Source organism: Photinus pyralis, unplaced genomic scaffold (genome assembly GCF_008802855.1).
Source record: "Photinus pyralis isolate 1611_PpyrPB1 unplaced genomic scaffold, Ppyr1.3 Ppyr1.4_LG9, whole genome shotgun sequence".
NCBI classification, from domain to species: Eukaryota; Metazoa; Arthropoda; class Insecta; order Coleoptera; family Lampyridae; genus Photinus; species Photinus pyralis.
The window spans coordinates 1,136,007-1,157,022 of NW_022170878.1; the positions used below are offsets into that span (position 1 = coordinate 1,136,007).

At 37.1% G+C, this 21,016-nt stretch overlaps 1 protein-coding gene across 4 annotated transcripts in view; it reads right to left on the reverse strand.

The window, feature by feature from the left end:
- Window positions 1-21,016, reverse strand: part of LOC116181041 (rho guanine nucleotide exchange factor 2-like) — a 74,671-nt gene that overhangs the window by 10,955 nt on the left and 42,700 nt on the right. For 2 of the 4 annotated variants that reach the window (XM_031501269.1, XM_031501270.1), the window contains 5 exons: window positions 19,529-19,755; window positions 18,803-19,481; window positions 18,656-18,743; window positions 784-1,073; window positions 602-724 (listed from right to left, as the gene is read on the reverse strand). In XM_031501269.1, the coding sequence (XP_031357129.1) occupies window positions 602-724; window positions 784-1,073; window positions 18,656-18,743; window positions 18,803-19,481; window positions 19,529-19,755 (1,407 nt within the window). The remainder of the gene's footprint in view (window positions 1-601; window positions 725-783; window positions 1,074-18,655; window positions 18,744-18,802; window positions 19,482-19,528; window positions 19,756-21,016) is intronic. The other 2 variants (XM_031501271.1, XM_031501272.1) reach the window with 2 other exon arrangements.

Genomic DNA, 21,016 nt, shown 5'->3' on the forward strand with positions numbered 1-21,016 from the left:
CTATTGAATCTTACAATATCAAAATTTAATATACAGGGTACTTAAGAAATAGTTTACTGTGCGTGTAATGCACAAGATGTTTCAAATATTTTTGAAAATGAAAAGTGATCTCAGGAAAAGTGTAAATTGTAATTTTTAAGAATAAAGCTAATGTAAACGTTGATTTTCCGGAGTGTACACAAGACTGGGCGTGTTGACATTTGGGTCATATAGAAAAAATATATAATCTACCCAATGAATCTTACAATATCAAAATTTAATATACAGGGTACTTAGGAAAAAGTTTACTGTGTATGTGTAACATACAGGATGTTTCAAATATTTTCGAAAATTAAAATTTTAATTTGCACGAATAAAATTGATGCAGATTTGCGAGAAATGAATCTTAAAATCCATCCAATAATATACAGGGTACTTAAAAAGTTCACAGGATGATTCAAAAGTTTCTGAAGATCAAAAGTTTAGACATAATGTTGAGCATATTGTCGCTACTCCACTTCTCAAACTGGCAAAAGTAATAATATACAGGGTGCTGCAAAAATGAGTAAGGTAAAAATATTCACAGGTCCGGACACAACTCAAGCGATTTCAAAGTGCATACCAAACGGCGTGAGAACAGGCTCCGCCTTGTGAACTGGAAGAACTGATATGTGCACTTCGGTGGGCTGAACTAGAGGCCAATCGTCCGCCGCAACCTTCAGCATTACACCACCACCAACAACTTCTAAAACCAAGCTCCGTGTAAGATAGCTCAGCGAGAAGCGGGTCTACTAATAAACCTACCGTTCGTATTAGTGCCTTCGCTATCGGACTGAGAGAGCATTTTATCGCGTTCCTCGTCGATAACGTCACTATTTCTATTACTACTTTCACCGCTTGGTCCGCAACTATCGGAATCTGTGGCGCTCGCCACATCACCGCCTACATGGTCGGCACGCTCACTTACGTCTCTCACGCTCGGCAGGTCTTGGAGGGTCTCCGAGTCGTCGGTGTCAGGCGTCGGTTCGCATCGCTTCGACTTGCCCTCGCGCCTGTTGTAAGCCTCGGCGGCGTCCGAAATGTGCTTGAACCATCTGCAAACGACAAAGTGAAGTAAATTAGCAACGTATCACTCGATTACCTCGCCGGATGGACGGTGTTAAACATTTTCGGTGCGTACTCCCGAATATTTACAAAACGTTGGTTGCAGTGCCAAGTATTTTTAGACCTCTGCTAAATATCGAACCTCAATCAAACAAAGATATTTCATTTGTTTATAGAAGCGAAAAATGTGCGCCGCGCACAATTCTATTTTGGCCGTCGATATTAATTTATGATTACATTCGGATTAGCAACGAGAATAGAATGGCATAAATGATGAATCACTTCGAAAACAATGCCCTGGGCAGGTGGCCAACGAATACTTCTGCTTTGAGTAACTCTCATTTGATCTCTTACTTGATAGATGTGACGCTGTCGCCTACTCGCATTTGATGACAGCTCAGCAAATTTTTTCACCAATATTCATCTGTTTTGCTGATTACACTCAAAGACAAAGCAAGATTCAGCAAATCACCTGGATCCAAGAGCTCACATTAAAATGTTGCCGCTTAGTTATTCATACAACCGTTTGGTTTGGTAATTTGCTGGAATGAAAGTCAGCAGTATTGCACACAGAATTGGTGTAGAATTATTTGAAAATCAGCATTTCATCATTCTATGAAAGAATTGAGCTCCCTTTTTCGCAAAAACTAAGCGTGTGATTTGCATTTAATCATTTGTGACGAGAGATCGTGACCGACATGCTGGAAAGTGAAGACAGCAAAATTATTGAACCAAATCAAAAAGATGAAAATAAACATTCGAAGAATTTATAAGGGTAGTTTTCTCCTTTGCAAACTTCGCGAGGGCCCCTTTAGCGACTCTTTGGATCAACTGGATCTGGAAGGGGCGAATCACTAGATCAACACGTTCCAAAAAAGTTGTGCATATTTTCCGGTTTTTTTAAGGTTTTATTCTTGTGTTCATACGAATAGAATTAGTGCGAGAAAGGGGGCGGATTTCTCTCATAAAACAAAATAACCTATTCACAATTGGTTTTATGAAAAAACTTCGCCCCCTTTCTCTCACTAATTCTATTCCTATGAACTCAAGCATAAAAGCCCTGTTACAACTATGCCAGGAAAAAGGAAGATCGCCAGGTTTGAATTTATTCAACGTTTTGCCGTCAAAAAAATTGAGCTCTTACCCTTGCATTCCATAAACTAAAAACACTTGGACTCAAAATGTTTGCATTTGTGTCAAATTCGAATTTGGCACAAATTCAAAAATTTTGAGTTCCACTCCAGGAATTCCTAATTTTTACAAATTTTAGTCCAGGTTATTTTAAATGGATCGGAATTTGATACCCAATAATTTTCCATTCTAAAAAATGCAGCTAGTCCAAATTACTTTTGTTTTTTTTAACGAATGAGTAAAGAGCTAACTTGAGTCAAACATTGAATAAATTCGAATTAGGCAGAAATTCAAAAATTGTGAGTTCAACTGCCGAAATTCATAATTTTTGCAAATTTCACTCCAGATTTTTAGTTCTTAGGGACAAACACTGCGCGTTAAATGAATACGAATTTGAGTTCAATTTCTGGAATTCTTAACTTTTGTAAAATTTTTGAAAATTTAGAAAATCCATGTTTCTTTGGTTTTTAAGTAATGAATGTTTATCATCAGCTCAACTTTTTATGGGCAAAACGTTGCGTAAATTCGAATTTGACACGAAATAAAAGGTTTTGAGTTCAATTTCTGAATCTTTGTCATTTTTAAATACAGAAAGTATCCATTTCTTTGGTTTTTTAAAAGAACTTTTTTAGGGATAAAATTTTGGCATAAATTCAAAAATGTTAGGTACAATTCCTGAAATTCTTAACTCTTGTCATTTTTGCAAATTCAGAAACCTGGGTCGGTTTTTTTTACTGACAATTCAACTCATGTATAAAAAATCGCATAAGCCGCAGTGAAATTGTCACTTTGACAGCGGCAAAAGTTACCTGCAACTTTTCCAGCGACAAATGCACTAGTGGTTTTTTCACTTATTCATTTTCGAACCAATTATCGCATTATCCTTTCCCATATGACTAGTTTGACGTCTGTCAGTAATTGATTAGTTATGCGAATTTCTTGTTCGTTAAATTGTCCTGCCGAATTACACTCGAGGTTTGTATTTAAACCGAGTAAATTTGTGTTGTTGCAATTCAAATCTGTTGCCTTTTAGCAATTGAACTCGAAAAACTGTCAACCTAAAAATGCTCCACCTGCGGTGTCGCATTTTTATTAGTTGACAGTTTTTCTCGTCTAATTGCTAGGCAACAGATTTTCATTACCTAAACAACCCAAATTTACTCGGTAAAATACAAACTCTTGTGCAATTATAAGTGAATAAATGTTCAACTTTTTTAGGGATTAAACACGTTCAATAAATTCGAATTTGCCACAAATTCAAAAATTTTACCACTCTTGGAATTTTTAATTGTTGAAAATTTCATTCCGGATTTTTTTGGTTTTTTAAATACAAGAATAAGAGCTAGATCCTTTTAGGGAGAAATATTGCACGTGAAATGAACCGACTTTTCCACAACAGATTTTGAGTTCACCTTTTGGAATTCTTAACTTTTAACTTTTGTCAAATTTTTGCAAAATCAAAAAGCCCAGGTTTCTTTGGATTTTTTAATGAGCTCAATTTTTTTTTGAGGTAAATCTCGAGGTAAATAATGTAAGTTAAATAAATCCGAATTTGACACAAATTCAAACATTTTGATTGCAACTTTTGGATATAATTTTTGCAAATTTCAATCTAGGGTTTTTTGGTTTTTGAAATGCAAGAATAAGAGTTAACTTTCTTAGGGGTAAAACGTTAAATAAATCCGAATTTGACACGAAATCAAAGATTTTGAGTACAATTTCTGAAACTTTTGTCTTTTTTTAAAATTCAGAAAGTACGGGTTTCTTTGGTTTTTTAAAAGAACGAGTAAAAGCCCAACTTTTTTAGGGGTAAAACTTTGAATAAATTCGAAGTTGGCATAAATTCAAAAATTTTGAGTAGAATTCCTGGAATTCTTAACTTTTGTCAGTTTTGCAAATTCAGAAACCTGGGTCTCTGTTTTTTTTAATGAATAAAAGCTCAACTTTATTAGGGGTAAAACGTTCCATAAATTCGAATTTGACACATTTTAACACAATTCAACTCCTGGAATTTTTAATTGTCGAAAATTTCATTCCGGATTTTTTTGTTGGTTTTTTAAATACAGGAAAAAGAGCGAGATCCTTTTAGGGAGAAATACTGCACGTGAAATGAACCGACTTTTACACAAAAGATTTTGAGTTCACCTTTTGGAATTTTTAACTTTTAACTTTTGTCAAATTTTTGCAAAATCAAAAAGCCCAGGTTTCTTTGGATTTTTTAATGAACTCAACTTTTTTAGGGGTAAATAATGTAAGTTAAATAAATCCGAATTTGACACCAACTATTGTCAAATTTGTGCAAATTTAGAAAACTCGGGTTTCTTTGGTTTTTTAAATAAATGACTAAGAGATGAACTTTTTGGAGTAAACACTCGAATATGGTTCGAATTCAAAAATGTTGTTTCTTAATTCTCTAATTCATTAAAAACCCGAAGAAACATGGTCTTCCTGAGTTTGCAAAAATGACAAAAGTTATTAAGAACTCTAGGATTTGAACTCAAAGTTTTTGAATTTGGATCAAACACAAATGCAAAAATTTTGAGTCCAACTCCAGGAATTCCTAATTTTTAATAATAATAATAGACCTTTTTTAGGGAGAATGCTCCATGTTAAATAAATCCGAATTTGAAATCAAAGATGTTGAGTTCAACTCCTGGAATTCTTACCTTTTGCAAATTTCAGTTCTGGTTTTTTTTAAATTTTTTTAAATGCAAGAGTAAGACCTTAACTGTTTAGTGGTAAATACTGCGCATTAAATAAATCCGAATCAAATCAACGATTTTGAGTTCAATTCCGGGAATTCTTTTGTACAATTTTTCCAAATTCAGAGAGCTCAGGTTTCTTTGGTTTTTTAAGTAAATGAGCAAGAACTGGCAAGAACTCAACTTTTTTAGGGGTAAAACGTTGACAAAATTCCAATTTGACACAATTCATAAATTTTGAAATCCACTCCTGGAATTCCTAATTTTTGCATTTTTTTTGGCATTTTAAATGCAAGGGTAATCTGAATCCCTTGGTTTTTTGAAATATAATATAATAAGAACTTAACAGGTCTCTTGTTTTTTTTTTAATCAAAGAGTTAGAACTCCACTTTTTTTAGGGGCAAAACGAATCCGAATTTGACACAAATTGAAAAATGTTGAGTTCAACTCCTGGAATGCTTAATTTTTGTAAATCTTAATCCAGGATTTTTTAGTTTTTTATGCAAGAGTAAGAGCCTAACTTTTTACGGGTAAAATGATGAATAAATTCGAATTTGGGACAAATTCAAAAACTCCTGGAATTCTTAACTTTCGCAAATTTCAGAATTCCAAGAATCGAACTCAAATTCTTTGATTTGGTGTTAATTCGGATTTATTTAACGTGTAGTATTTATCCTTAAATCTTTCTTAAACGAACAGTCCTAAAAAAATGCATTAAAAATTCGAGTTTATTCAACGTTTTGCTCCTAGAAAAAGTTGAGCTCTTACTCATTCATTATCAAACAAAAAAAAAACCAGGGCTTTCTGAATTTGCAAAAATGACAAAAGGTAAGAATTCCAGGAGTGGATCTCAAAATTATTCGGATTTATTCAACGTTTTACCCGTAAAAAAGTAGTAGTCATTGATTTAAAAAACCACAGATACCCGGACTTTGTGAATTTGCCAAAATGTTTACAAAAGTTTTCCATTCCAGGAATTGAACTCAAGATCTTTGATTTGGTGTTAAATTCGGATTCATTTAACGTGCAGTATAGATCCCTTGAAAACCAAAAAAAACCTGGACGGAAATTTGTAAAAGTTAAGAATTCTAGGAGTTGCAAATCGCATTTATTCAATGTATTACTCCTAAAAAAGTGAAGAAACCTCGGTTTTCTGAGTTTTTAAAAATAAGAAAAGTTAGTCATTTCAGGACTTGAACCCAAAACTTCTGAATTTGTGTCAAAATCGAATTTATTAAACGTTTTAATCCTAAAAAAAGTTGGGCTCTTCTTGCAATTAAAAAATTCAAAAAACCCGGACTGAAATTTGCAAAAATCAAGAATTCCAGGTGTTGAAGTGACCAAATTATTATCAAACTGGAATTTATTCAACGTTTTACCCCTAAAAAAGTTGACATAACATAAAAATTCCAAGAATTGAACTTTAAAAAAACCTGGACTGAAATTTGCAAAAGTTAAGAATTCCAGGAGAACCTTGACATTGCGCTTGATGATGAATACGTCGACTAACTCTCAGATGATGAAAAAAAACGACGGAATCAGACAAATGTGAACTATTTTGGTACAAAACTCATGCATAGTGAACTATGCAAGACTCGATACCACTTCAGCAACAAACTTCGAAGAACTTTTGGCTTGACTAAGAAGAAGCAGGGCATCTTGGATGATCTTCCAGGACCTGCACATTTCACTAAATTATGAAAACGCCGACAACAGGCCGCCCAAGTGAGATACACGGGATTTTCGTCAAAATATCCTATCCCCTTCCACAGCGTTGCCAGAACGAAATTCAGCAACAATTCCAGCAAAACAGTTTGGAACATTTCTTTTGAATTATTGCACATTAGATTACATGATCTTACAACACTCGGACGTTTCGTCCAAAAACTTAAAGACTAGCTCTCAGATGATCCAAAAAAAGCAAACGAATTAGACACTCCATCCCCTTTTGAAGGCCTTGATGGTACAAAATCAGTAACTGATCATAATTTATGGTAGAATTGCATTATTGGTGAGTAATACCTCGATAGTCCCCAGTGATTGAACAAAAATGAAACTGATACCATTTCACGGATTGTTTTTTGGAAATATTACTTTTACAATCACCCAAACACATCATAATGGCAACGATTAATTTAAATGATTGTCATTATCTATTGTGGAATCAGTAAATGCACCTTTTGGTCAATCTATGGGCCGCCAATTTTTGAAATTATTAATAATTAAATTTAAACAATTGCTTGAATCAAAATAGTCAATTTTAGTTTTTAGTTATGGCAATTAACAATTATAATTTAATTCCTACCTAGAAAGGATACTGCCTCGCCTGCGTTCATCTTTTTCTCCCTTAAAGCTTGGAAATCCCGACAAGCTACCCCTCCGTTCGACAACGCAGCATTTCTCCCCGTCGAGACTGAACGATTTGCGCCTCTGTAACATTTTTCTTTGTGTCGCGGAAAGTTATACCATAGCGATCACGTAAAACTAGAAAATTGTATTGAGCCGGGAACGGCGACTTCCTTCGAAAACAAATCACGGTCGCGCAACGCGCTCACGCTATAATGAAAGAAGCGGAATGGGAAAATGGTTTTGGATTCAGACGCTTCAAACCAACTGATGTAAAGTTGACAAACGAAGGTGGAAATTTCACATAAACACCCGAACCACCATCGCAAGAAAGCAGAGCAAATAAAGATCGTTTCGATTTTAATTAAGCTTTTCCATTGAGGCGCTCGACAGCGATGATCAATTTTATTAGCTTTGATCTATGATTACACCTTCGGGCGCGCGGAGATTCAGATTAATATACTTAACACCTGAAATAATCTCATAATCAAACGTCCGCAAATAAATTTCTAAAAGTAAATTTGTTTTTGTATCGGTAATCACTCAATAAAATTTTTGACTGCTTCCACCAAACAGCGTAAACATCGCTTAAAATATCAAACTTTATAAATCGCAATTACATTTGATCGACCGATATAGATTCGAATGTTTCTAACGCGATGCGACGAGGATTCATTAACCATGTTAATTAAGACAGAAGTAAAAGAATTAACCTAATTCCCTTAATATGGCCGCGAAGCATCATAATTACTCGTTAAATGACATTATACCTTGAACTAAACAAACATGTCACAATTACACGCCGCTTTTTCGTTTCGTGTTAATAAATCGACAAGCTTCTTGACTTTGTGTAACGTTTTAAACAAAACCGCCTACTTTCCAATTAAATAGTACATCAAAGAACGATGAATGATGCAACCTCGACGCGATCAATAAATCAATACGCTCAAAACGAGCATGAGGTCAAGACAATTAGTGTTCCCTTTAATGTACTCGATAAATTATTTTCCCATTCCCATTCTTCACCAAATCGGGAACGGGAAAAACCGAAATCCGCAACTTTCAAAGATGCTTATCCCTCACCTTATAATTCCATGATATTTGACAAACATTCATATCTTAAGTTTTTACGACCACAGTTCAGTTAATGGTATCGGTTAAGCTAACAAAAGCTTGTTTTTTTCTAAAACAAGTCTCAACACTCTCAACAGTGTCACGAAAGATCTCTGCTCACTAAATTTTTGTCAATGTACCGGGTGACCCAATAAGACTGTTCCTCGGCCATATCTCGGGAACCGTTCGTCGTATGACATAGGAGTAAAAAAAATTATTGGGTAAATGGGTTATGAAGAATCGCTAGAAAATATGTTCAAGTTCTAAAAATGACCACCAGAAGGCGTAACTGCCATCTTAAATTTTAAAATTGCTTTTTTAAAATTTGGCATAAACTAAAAATTTTTTTTCACATTTTTAAAGAGAACCAGTTTATCTATCATTTTCGTAAAAACAAAAACTCAGTTATTTCAAAAACTGAGATGGCGTGGGGCGTTCAATTGTTTTTGCAATAATCTGCTTTAACTTCTTAACGGTTTAACCGATTTTAAGAAATTTGGTATCGTTGAACAGAGCATTCCTTGGGCAATAAGAATCAATATAGTTAATTTAGTTGAATCCTTCTCCACTAGGGGGCAGTGTAGCGTGGACCATTGTCGCCCAGGGCGGAATCATAGTTTGCCGCCCCTTTGACGTCATAAAAGTAATGATGAAAACGTGTTATATTATGAAAGAACTGAAAGAAAAATATGTATTTCAAAACCATGTAATATACATGTGTAGAATGTGTTCAAACGTATTCTATAAAAATAACGTCTAGTATAAGTCTTAAGTTCAACTTGTAGAGCCTTACGGCCAGCAAAATCATTCATAACTTCGGTAAAATTAATTTGGTCCATCACACTTTGTTCTATTGACAAAATGGCCAAATCGCTCAATTTTGCTCATGGTAGATTTCTAGTAATCTTTTAAATTAATTTCTAGAACTCGCGTCGGGCAGAGTATACAAAAAAATATGCGCGCGCGGGGCGAGACGAATAAATAACTGGTATTGGGAGGGTGGGACATTCAATGTATGTAAGTGTATAAGAACTAACTTCTTGAAAAATTTGGTTGACTAACCGCATAAAATATTTTTTCCCGCAGGTGGTACGGACCGGCGGAGGTTCCCTTTCAAACGCAACCCGCTTGTAACTTAAAAGATACAAACAGCCGGGACATTTTGCCGCCCTCCTAACGGTGGCGCCCCGCCCCTCCGCCCTCCCTTCGCTACGCCACTGGCAGGGGGCTAGTTTTGACACCATAACCCAAAATCCTAAAAAATCAAACTAAATTAACTATATTTTTGTTATCGTTAATCGGTCAAACCGTTAAGAAGTTAAAGCAGTTTATTGCAAAAACAAATGAACGCCCCACACCATCTTTGTTTTTGAAATAACAGGTTTTTTAACGAAAATGATAAGATAAACTGGTTCTCTTTAAAAATGCGAAAAAAATTCTTAGTTTATTATGCGAAATTTAAAGAAAATGCAATTCTAAAATTTAGTATTTACGCCCTTTGGTGGTCATTTTTAGGACTTGAAAATATTTTCCAACGATTCTTCATGACCCCTAAGCTATACGACGAACGGTTCCCGAAATATGGCCAAGGAACAGTCTTATTGGATCACCCGGTACGCCGCTAATAACTACATTTTGATTTAAAAATTAAAGGGCCATACAAACAAGATAAAAAATACATAAATTCAAATTTTAATTAAAAATATAAAAATTAAAAAATTTTAATAATTCCATTTACTTATTAGTTAAGAAAATTTTAAAAAAGAATTCAAAAAAATTCCAAAAAACAAAAGCTTCATTTCGCGTTACTAGTGAATTAAAAGTGAATATTTCAAAAATAAAAAAAGGAAAACCAAATAAATTCCCTAATTTTTATTTTTTAATTTTTATCAATTTTTGATTTGATTGTCTCTTTTTTTGGTTTATACTCGTATGTTATAGAAATATGACCCTTCAATTGTTTAAATATTGGCACGTCGAGTGCACTTTATGATTTTTGCAATTTTGGAAAATGCAATAGATATACAATTTAATTATAAACAATGTATTTCAAAAACGCGACAAATATGAATTTAATTTTTCATTTGTATTTGATTCGAGGCTTTTCAATTATATTATATTTTATAAATTAAAGGTGAAAAAATCAAGACGGAAACACAAAAATTTAAAAATCGTGAACACTATGGGATCTAAATAAAAATTTAAAAAAAAAAAACAGAAACTGTCAAGCCGAAATAAGAGACTTTTTTTTCGCATTTGTAGCCTTTTATGAGAACCATTCACGTAAATCCACAATTCCACGATGTTAAGAGAAAACATTTTTTAGATTTATAATCACAGTATCGTCTGCGTTTATACTCTTTTCTGGAATACGTTCCACGGTTAAATCATCTTTTCCGGTTACGTGTTTAAAATTACAGTTCCACAATGTCGTGAGAGACCGTTTTCTTTAAATTTCGAATTAATTCTCAAAGCTTCGTGTTTGTAACCCTTTTATAGGAGAAATTGCAAGCTAAGCCATGTACGTAATTCCACAATTCCACGGCGTCAAAAGGAAACATTTTTTAGATTTACAATTGCAGTATCTTAGGCGCCGGCGTTTATACCCTTTTCTGGAGTAAGTTCCACAATTAAATCTTTTCCGGTTACGCGTTAAAAATTACAGTTCCACAATTCCACGGTACAATGAGATCGATTTCCAACATTGATAATTTTTTATAGAAACAATTCCAAGCTAACGATTTAGGTAATTCCTCCGTTCCACGGTGTCAGGAAAATTACTTTTTTCTCCAACCACCTGAATAAGACGCTATTTTGTGACAGTGTTCGGTACGTAAAATTGACGTTTTGCGGATTAATCGCTTTCACCATGGCAACTGTACAAAAAGTAGATACTTTTGGTCCTAGTACCAAAAAGAAATTGACCTTGAAAGTTGGCCAATTAAAAAATTACAATCACGGAGATATGTCACATTGACATCGTTTTACATTGCAGGTTATAAGATATTTCTATACATACAAATCAAATCTTTTTGCATATTCAATGCAAATAATGATGTCACCTATACGTATGTACATGTATTGAAAATGATTTACGCTCGCTATTTTTATTTAAACCATGTGTAACGTAATTTACATATTCGGTGAACGTAATTTTAATACGTATACAACCCGCCGTCGCGCGTAACGCCATCTACTTCAGACTCATTGCACTATTATCTGTCATTTTGAATTCAAAATTTGAAAAAGTTAATTGCAATTAATTTTAATTAAAAAACTGTATGGTAAGTTTTTTATTTCAATACAAAATATAACAATATTAATTGTGTATACAATAAAATGACTGAAACTGATAGCGACATGGATTGCACTCCGCCAGAGATTATAGAAACGGCAGAACATGCTACCTCAAGATTTGCTCCCTACAAAGTCGCGAGAGGTGAGAAGTAAGAAGTCAGAACGAATAGGTTATAAGTTAACCTAAAAACTAGAGTGGCATGACACGTGAGGACAAGAAAGCAGAAGTTCTTATACTATAGTAGTGAAACTGTAACTGAATCTAAATTCGAATATAATTTGAAGTAAAGGGGGTTGGAGAAAAAATTTTATGTTTTATTCGTACAAAAAATGCGTTTTCGGGACTCAGAAGGTTGCTATCTAACTATCTTCCTCGTCCCGAAAACTGACATTTTTTGTACTAATGAAACAAATAACTATTTGGTAATTCCAGATCCACAATTCCACGGTACCAAGAGAGACTTCGTAAGTTTGGCAATTGTTTATACCAGGAAGTTAAAACTAAAGCTAAACCATTTACGGAAATCCATAACTCCAAAGTGTCAAAGAAAAACATTTTTAGCGCATTTTGTAGGAAATTATGTGCTCTATTGCAGTTATTGAGGAATTTTAGTATTTGCAGTAGAATTAAGAAACAGATCCCATAAGAATCTCGTTTTAAATTCAGATTTTAAGCTCCGCGTGACGTCATGCGTGGACTGGACGAATTTAGAACGCATCACTTGTTTTCATTATTTAATCAAACAAAACGATTTGTGGCAAGAAGCGCGCGGCGCTATTATTAGATGGCTTTCCGCGGTGTTGCCACATTCGTAATACCTTTCTTGATTCATCCGATCACGTATAAACACAAAATTGTTTATAACCACGCGCCATCTACCATGTAAATCTTATTTATGCCTCTAATTTCAATACTGATTTTTACAATTAAATTAGCTGGTGATAATGGTGTCCCCAATGTATAATTAAACGGCGCTATTTAAATTGTTTAAAATAATGATTTCTAACAACAAAGTTTATATCAAAATGTTCACAAATTTGGAATTTTATTGAAATAGCGCCGTTTGCCGATAAATTAGAATTACATTGTCGAAAACTGCATGAGAATCGAATTAAATATAACGAAGATATAGCAAAAATCGCGTATCATTGGGGTATCCAATCCTCTAAGATATTTCTTTAAATTTTTAACCATAGACGCTTCTACTACAGGCAAATCTACCGCAGATAGTATCACAGATATACACAAACAACAGATTGCTAACCTTATGCATTTCATAGGTAACACAAATCCATTTAATTTAATTATAATATAAAACTTAAAAGCGTCCTCTATTGAGCAAGAGTGTAAACCTGTTGTGGCAACACACAATACACGTAGGCATGTGTGGCGTACACCGCAATATCATATTAGGGAGCAGTCAAATATGCGTTACACATATTGCAAACGACTATTTTCTAAACGTTTTATTAGTACAATTAGCGATATAAAAACTGTAAATATGAATATGGTTATCTCTAGTTTAGTCTCCGCCTGAGTGGATGGTCCAGATTCCATCAACTACTTTCTGAAAACCATCCTTTCAATTGAACGTCTTACTCTGCCTCGTCAACATAATCTCTTCGCTGAATCCAACTCATAGAAATTGCTCGATGGGTTATTGCACTGCGACTGGAATATGGTATCGCGTTTCACAACAATATCCTCAATTGCTGCCACATTGTCACACATATTAGGTTCCGCCACATTCCTTTTCAGCTATTTTTCGATGCCTTTGTCCTCCAATGCTAATTGCACGCGGAAATACAATTAGGTACTGAATTCACGGCCATTGAAACACAAATTTTTCATCGTCTGCCTCTGGCATTTGACTGCAGAAGTCGCTAATGTCAGGCTGTCATCTGCCATGATACTATTTTTTGTAGGAATATCATGGCACCTGTACCATAGCCGTCTATAATTACAAGCCGTGCTGAGAATTATGGCAACACTGCATGGTAGGCCGATTTCCTAATTTAACTTGACAGATTTTGGGTGTATTTTATATGTGTTTTGGGTGTAATATTCCAATTTACCTGTTTTAACAGAGCGAGATTGCGACAATTTGTGTTACTCCCTACGGAACAAACAGAAATTATTGTTCAGGTAAGTTGCTAAACGAAATATATCGATTTGTTGTCATAACCTCTAAAGCAGGCTACTCCCTACTGGACCCTTTACAAGCACTTGTATTGGTTCAAAGTACCTGTACAAGCTCAAATATGACCTACACACTACGTGGTACGTAAGTACGGTAAGTGTTTATCGTGAAAAAATACAATTAGTTTGTATTTCAGGTTTTCTAGCACAGACATGTCAAATCGATTTTCTGAAGGAACCTTTCAACTTATTCCCAGGAGTTCACGGTACGGGAATTTGAAGTCTATGGGGCTCCCCTCTTTAAAAGCTGCGTACCTAGACCCACTGCAGTAGGGACTGGCTTAAAGTCTGCCATTCCGAATCACATCTGGTCGTTAATAAAACCTCGCTAATTCACAGCGATTTACTGTCCTTTTGGCGAAATTAAGTGCTCAAGCGTGTGCTTCACTTCGACATCTTTCGACAGAAGTTCACCAATTTCGGAGATCTCAATGGAAAACACATTATGATGCAGTTACCAGTTTACAGCGTTCCGAATTTTAAAGTCAAATAAAAATGTTATTATCCATTTTTGTAAATAAATAATATATATGCACAATTTTAAGCTGCCTAAGTATCTTTCTTCTATATTAAAACCGCCAAGGCGAAACACAGGAGAGAGGAAAATGCCATTTTTCAGGAGCAACAAGACGCCATTAAAACTTAAATCGGCCCACCGATTGACTTTCGAACAACGTTGCCAAACTTCTCAGCATGGCTTGTAATTATAGACGGCTGTGCCTGTACTTCAAATGTGTCAACCAGTGACGTTTATAGAAGCGCGGGAATGCGCGTGAGCATATCTATTACCGGAAACACGTGAAATTTGACGCAAAATGGCGGCCGATCTCAACAACCAATCAAAAATTAGACCTCTATTGTCGCCACTGTCTCTATAAAGTCACTGTATTCATTTCGGCCCAGGGTCAAATTTCGCCAGTCGGTCGCCCATTTGGACCCGCGTCATCGGTGATCGACCGGAAAATGTTTTTTTGGGGTGGAGATTCGAACCCACGATACCTGAAATCTGCACTGCATGCGCCAAGGTTATCGTTATTGACTGTTTAAATGTCATTGACCTCTTTGAATGCGGAACCAGATCCCTAACCTAAAGACAAATTCAAGTGAGCAGGCCTGTTTGTGGTGGATAGACCCGCTTATTTAACCGATCTGTTTCTGTTAAACATAATGAATTTGTGTTCAGGTTAGAGATCTAGGTTCGCATTTAAAGAGGTCAATGACACTTAAACGGTCAATAACCCTTTCGCCAATGGCCTCGGAACTTGGCGCATGTAATCCATATTTCAGACGATGGCGAGTCAACTGGCAAAATATAGCACTCCAGGCCGACTGCAGAAAAACGACCTACCAAAATATGATCTCGCAGCCTGGGCCAACTGCCAAATTTTGACCCGGGTCAGCGGGGCAGAACGGTGCACTGCGCCGGGTGCAAAGGCGCACCTCCGGTCTGCTCCGCCTCGTCGAGATAAACTTCGGGCGCAGTAACTGGTAACCGGGGAGAAGAGGAGGGGAGAGTTGCGTTAGGTTTACAATTAGATGCAGCTTCCGACGTGGAAAGAATGTAGAGGTGAACGACGTGGAAAATGCGAGTTACGTTTTTTTTTCGAAGATATCTGTCAATTCCCCTATATTGAAAGAAAATGGCGAACACTCTTATACAGGGTGATTCCTATAGTACCTGCCACCGTTTGGGAGCGTATAGGGGGTGCCTAGGGGAGTATCTTGATATAGGACACTTGGGGTCGGAAATCTAAAATAAGGGCGCCAGAACCAAATTTATCTTCTAGAATTTCACGCCTGTATGTAGGCAACCCAACCGACCGACGTTTCGCGCGGAGCGATGCAGAGCGAGTTAGCGCGAGGAAGCGACATGGGAGGGAAGGAGGGAAAACGACAGTCAAAAGCAATAACGTTTACAAGTGTTCAACGTGGCCACCGTTGTTCTCAATGCACTTCCTACATCTAGCCAACTATTATTATACTATTGCCATAGTGTTTATTCACTTGATACGCGTCGTTGCAGACGGGATTTCGTGGGTTTAAACAAAATTCTGATCATGTGTCAGCCACACATCGCCGCCTGAGATCGCTCCGTGTGCACCGCCGGCCGGTTGGGTTGCCTACCTACAGGCGCGAAATTCCAGAAGGTAAATTTGGCTCTGGAACCCTTATTTTAGATTTCCGACCCCAAGTGTCCTATATCAAAATACTCCCCTACGCACCACCTACACGCTCCCAAACGGTGGCAGGTACTATAGGAATCACCCTGTATGTTAATGCGGTTAAAAAATCTACCTACACCTGATCGGTAGAGTCGAAAAGGATTTTTAAATCTCAAGAGTAACAAGGGACAAGTATTCGTTTTTCTTAGAAACAGTGACTCCTTGAGTCGAAAAGGACCCCCCTCCCCCCAAGCAAGAGATGCCGCAACAACACAAACATTCGTACATTGAGGTTAGATTTCGCGATTTCAGGGTTCCGAGCGTTTAAAACAATGAGCGAAATCCATTGCGCATGCGCAGTACGATTTTTAACTCGGCCATTTTGTTTGCTTCTCTTAGCTACTATAAAAATTTCGATCAAATTGCTCCACAAATAAGGAACTTCAGTACGATTTTCGGTACATTAATTTTGTTTGCTTTTATGTTATTGACATGTATATTGTATTTGTTTTGATTCGAAGGATCAAATGCCACAATTTCAAAAAAGTTCTGGTGCTCATTTCAGGAGCTTTTACTCAACTTTACAACTTGATTCTCAGCACAGACTCTCCTATTGCTCAAACCCTTAGGCCCATTGCAGAGCCGTCTGACGCCAAACACTAATACCATTTCCTCTACGAGGGCAGACCTCCCTAGATCCTCCCCTAAGTTAGTAAGCAGATTCCCAGAACCGTAGGACCTTTCTGACTTTTGGGAGTTTTCTAAGGCCCTTTCCACAGATTTCTTGTCCTTGTCCAGAGCTTCCTAGGCCCATCCCAGAGTCTTTAAGACCATTCCCCAAATTTTTAGGCCCATTCCAGAGCTCTATACGCCTTTACAGGAGCTTCCTAATATTCCTATACCCATCCACTGTTTTGTAAACCAATTTCAAAACCTCTTAGACTCTTGCTCTTGTTAAACCTATTCCAGCGCCAATCTGATCCATTTCAAAACATTTTAGACTCGCTTGAGATATTCTAGACGCATTCCGGAATTTTTTACTTAAATTTGAGACCTGTCAATGTATAAATGAGAGATTGTATTTCAATTATTCTTAGAAAGATTCTCGGAATCATTTTACCTTCCTACGCGTCTTCTAGTTATTTTCTTACAAAACAAAACTTTAAAACCTGATTAGCACTCTTACATTTTTGTTTCAAAAATATTCTAGAAAGCTTCTTTAAAGCATGCTACTGGTTATGCACGATTATTTTGTATGCACTTGACTTTAGAATCCCTGAATTTCAATCAAATTGCTTGACAAATGAGGAAGTTGTCTATTGCGCATGCGCAGTACGATTTTTAGTACAACCATTTTGTTCGGTTGTGTTAGAGGAACCTACCATATAAATTTCGATCAAATTGTTCTACAAATAAGGAAGTTCTCTAACACATCCTAATTTTCTCTGGAATTTGTGCGATTAGGCGATTGATAAAATCTGTTATACCTTAACCTCGCACTTGGGGCAGGTTTTATAACAGTCGGTTGACCCGCGATTGGGTCTCAACCGATTTTTGTGTTTTAGAAACGTCGCGCGTGAACTAGCGCGTCGTATTTCAGGGAGAATGATATTTCAGAGAGGACAGTGACCCATTAGTAGACCAGGACGCAAGGGAAACTGCGCCTAGAAATTTTCGCTCGCGCGTGGATCATTATGACCGGTGGGATGATGACGAGTTTCTAGCACTGTCCGATATTTTACCACAAAATCCATTAATTTGTGGCAATCGCCGTCGCTGTATTTAGAGCAAGTCATTTTTAGGCACAGAGCAAACGCGGTACTCTGGTACACAGCAGGCGAAACTGTCAAATCACATATCCAAAACCAAAACAATAGTCAGCTGATCGGCTGCCATCCGTGTCCCCACGCGCGGCTGGGGAATCAACTGTTGCACTCTCATTGGTTGGAATTTTCCAGGCAGTACTGCCACCCGTAGGACTTTTGTATTCGTTTTCGGGTAGATCAAATTCCAATCAGGAGAAACTAAATTCGTCCCCCACAATACGTTTTAGACGCTGTCGAGTTCAGGTTACTGTACTCGTCGAGATAAAGGCGCTTGAACTAGTGCCATTGGGATCTTTTAACTACAAAGAAATGTTGCAAAGTATGGGAGAGCACGTCATAATGAATCACATCCCAAATGAGAATCAGTAGTTACTCGCCTAAGTGCACCACGCCACCACAACTCGCCTATAAATATACAAATGTTTAAACTTTATTTACTCCCAACCCCCTTCTATTTGTAAATCAAACTTTGAAAGAAAAACTTGCACCTCCTGTACAATATTTCTGTGAGCGCCCATCCACCATTCAATTTTTTCTCTGTGTACTCCGATTGTTATAAAAAAGACAACTTTTGTGGCTTTAAGTTCTACAAACACAGAGGAAATTAATATTTGCTAGATCAAAAATAAGACTGCGAATATAATATTGTTCCTTCCATATGGGAGTACGCAGCATTGGTTAGTAAATAATAAGCTAGGTGGACATGGTCTTGACTAACTCAAGAAATTTGTTTTAATTGAGCGTTAACCTCACAGCCACGTCCTTTCTTAATTTTTTGCATGCAGAGATACTTACGTATCACGTTCGGAAGAGTCGCGCGCCAGAAGGTCGTACATTTGACTATTTTGTGACGACGTATTGACCAGAAAAAGGGAACTCTTGGCTGAAAAAAAACAATAACGGTAGCGCTGCGATCGATCGACCTGGTCGGGGGTTACTCACAAGCTGCATTCGCTCTGACTAACAGCGTGGAAGTCTTAATAATCGGCGCTAGGGGTTGTTGCGTGGGCGTGCCCGCCTGAAAGAACTTCAGGACGTACCTTTCGGCGTCCTTTTGTAATAAAATCACAGCTTCTTCTAATAAAACTATATGTAAAGCTACTGGTTGCTTATTAGGCCTTCTTAAGTGCATTGTACCTTCGTGTATCAAACTATACCGAGTTAAGTCTACGTTTTTAAATTCATTTACAATAGCGTGATCAGTCTTCTCGAAGATCGAGGTGTCGAGATGCCTCTGTATGTCCTCGAGTCTGGCACGATTGCAGGCGATCTTCGCCGCCTCGTTGACGTAATTTACTATCTCTTTGGAACGATCGTGCGCCAGCCTCAACTTCTGCAATTCGACCAGGGCCGCGTCGGGATCCCGCTGCCGGTGTTTCTCCTCGATGTGTATTAACCGCTCGAGAAGCAGCGGATACTTCGAGAGCCTCTGCATTTCCGTCGGGATGATTCCCTGAAGCGGCAGGCGCCGACAGAGGGGGTGTTTTTCGTGGTCGCTGAGAAAACTGTCGAACCTCGACTCCTTTTTCCGCCTCTCCTTAATGAACTCGAGGGCGAGCTGCTGGCGTTCGCAGAACGCGGCGGCGCCCGCCTGGAAATTCTCGCCGACGACGCCGTCGAACTAAAAAATGATGGTTAGAGGTGCGAAAACTAAGTAGCGCAATGTACCATGTTCAAGAGCATATCGCCTATGTCTTTAATTACGGGATTCTCTTTCCTTTTGTTCTTCATCGTCGTGTTTAGTTGTGAGTGGATTTCCAATAGATCGCCGAGATTGGGAAAAATGAGATTGATCTCCTCATTTTTGAGAAGCTTCGATAACTGTAAAGGTTTCTTGAACAAATTTTCTAACACCCAGAGATTCCGAACATGTGATCTTTCCGTGTGGAATAATTCTGGAATTATATGAACACATTAGCTTCCCAAACAGCAGTAGCAAATTTTGAAATACCATGTATATTAAAATTTTGTATGATATTGAGTAGCGAATACAATGATTGAAAACGGTTGGTTTTAACAGGATGGTGCACCCGCGGACAACGCCCTAATCGTGCAAGATTACTACAAATTTTTCCACGAAATTTATGAGAAGTATTTTCGCACCATTAGGGAGTTTTCGCGCGTGTTGAAATTTGAAAATTCGATGCAACATGGCAGCTGGGCTCCTCTAGTCGCCAATGTGTCTAATATAGTCACTGTACCTTTAATTTTTACCAGCGCCATCTAATGCATAAATCTATAGGTGTAATTTTACAGTTTTGAAAGGTACATGTAATACTGGTGTTCAATAAAAGGCGCCTAAACACAGTGGATTTATAGAGACAGTGGCAACAATAGGAGTCCAGCCGCCATGTTGCATCGAAAATTGAAATTAGAAGTATGCAACGCACAATACACGTATGACATATGTTGCATAAACTACAATACAATATTATATACACTCGATGCAACATGGTTGCCGTTCTCGACAACCAATCAAAAATTTGACATGGTACGTGGAACCTTTTCTAGGTAACCAACCACGTAAAAACAATGGTGGCAGCCGCAAATCTTATTAGCATCTTTTAATTGCCGTGGTCTCGCCATAAAGAGAGAAAGAAGCAGTAATTAAAGAAACAAAGTTGAACTCATAATATAAATTAAGGGATACTAGGAATTTCGACTAAATGTTAGCACGACTCGAAGTAAGATGATTAACGCGCCAATCTGAGCCTATCCTTCTACTTGGGGTGTTGCCAGATTTCTTAAAAATGGTGGGCTGCTTGTCCCTTGTCCGAATATCTCACACCTCAAAAGTAATTCAAAATTTTTGGACGTTTCTTCGGAATATTCCCAAAAAGGTTTTCAGGAAGACCTCTAAGAGGGTTCTTGTGAAGTCCCAATAAATTTTCTAAGATTTATAAGATCTTAAGGTATTACCGGGTATTACAGAAACAATGTTGTGAGCTGTCTGCGCTTGCGCAAACAACAATGGCACACGCGCGGAATCATTTCTTATTTTCTTCACTTTTGCGAACTTACTCAGTACATTCAAGCAAAAGTCATTGGTTATATGTGTTAATTTTAAGATCAACATTTGATATCTTGGGGGATTTCCTAGAAGTTTTGCACAAGAACCTTTATGGAATGTTAGTTTCCTAGGAAGAGGACGAAAAT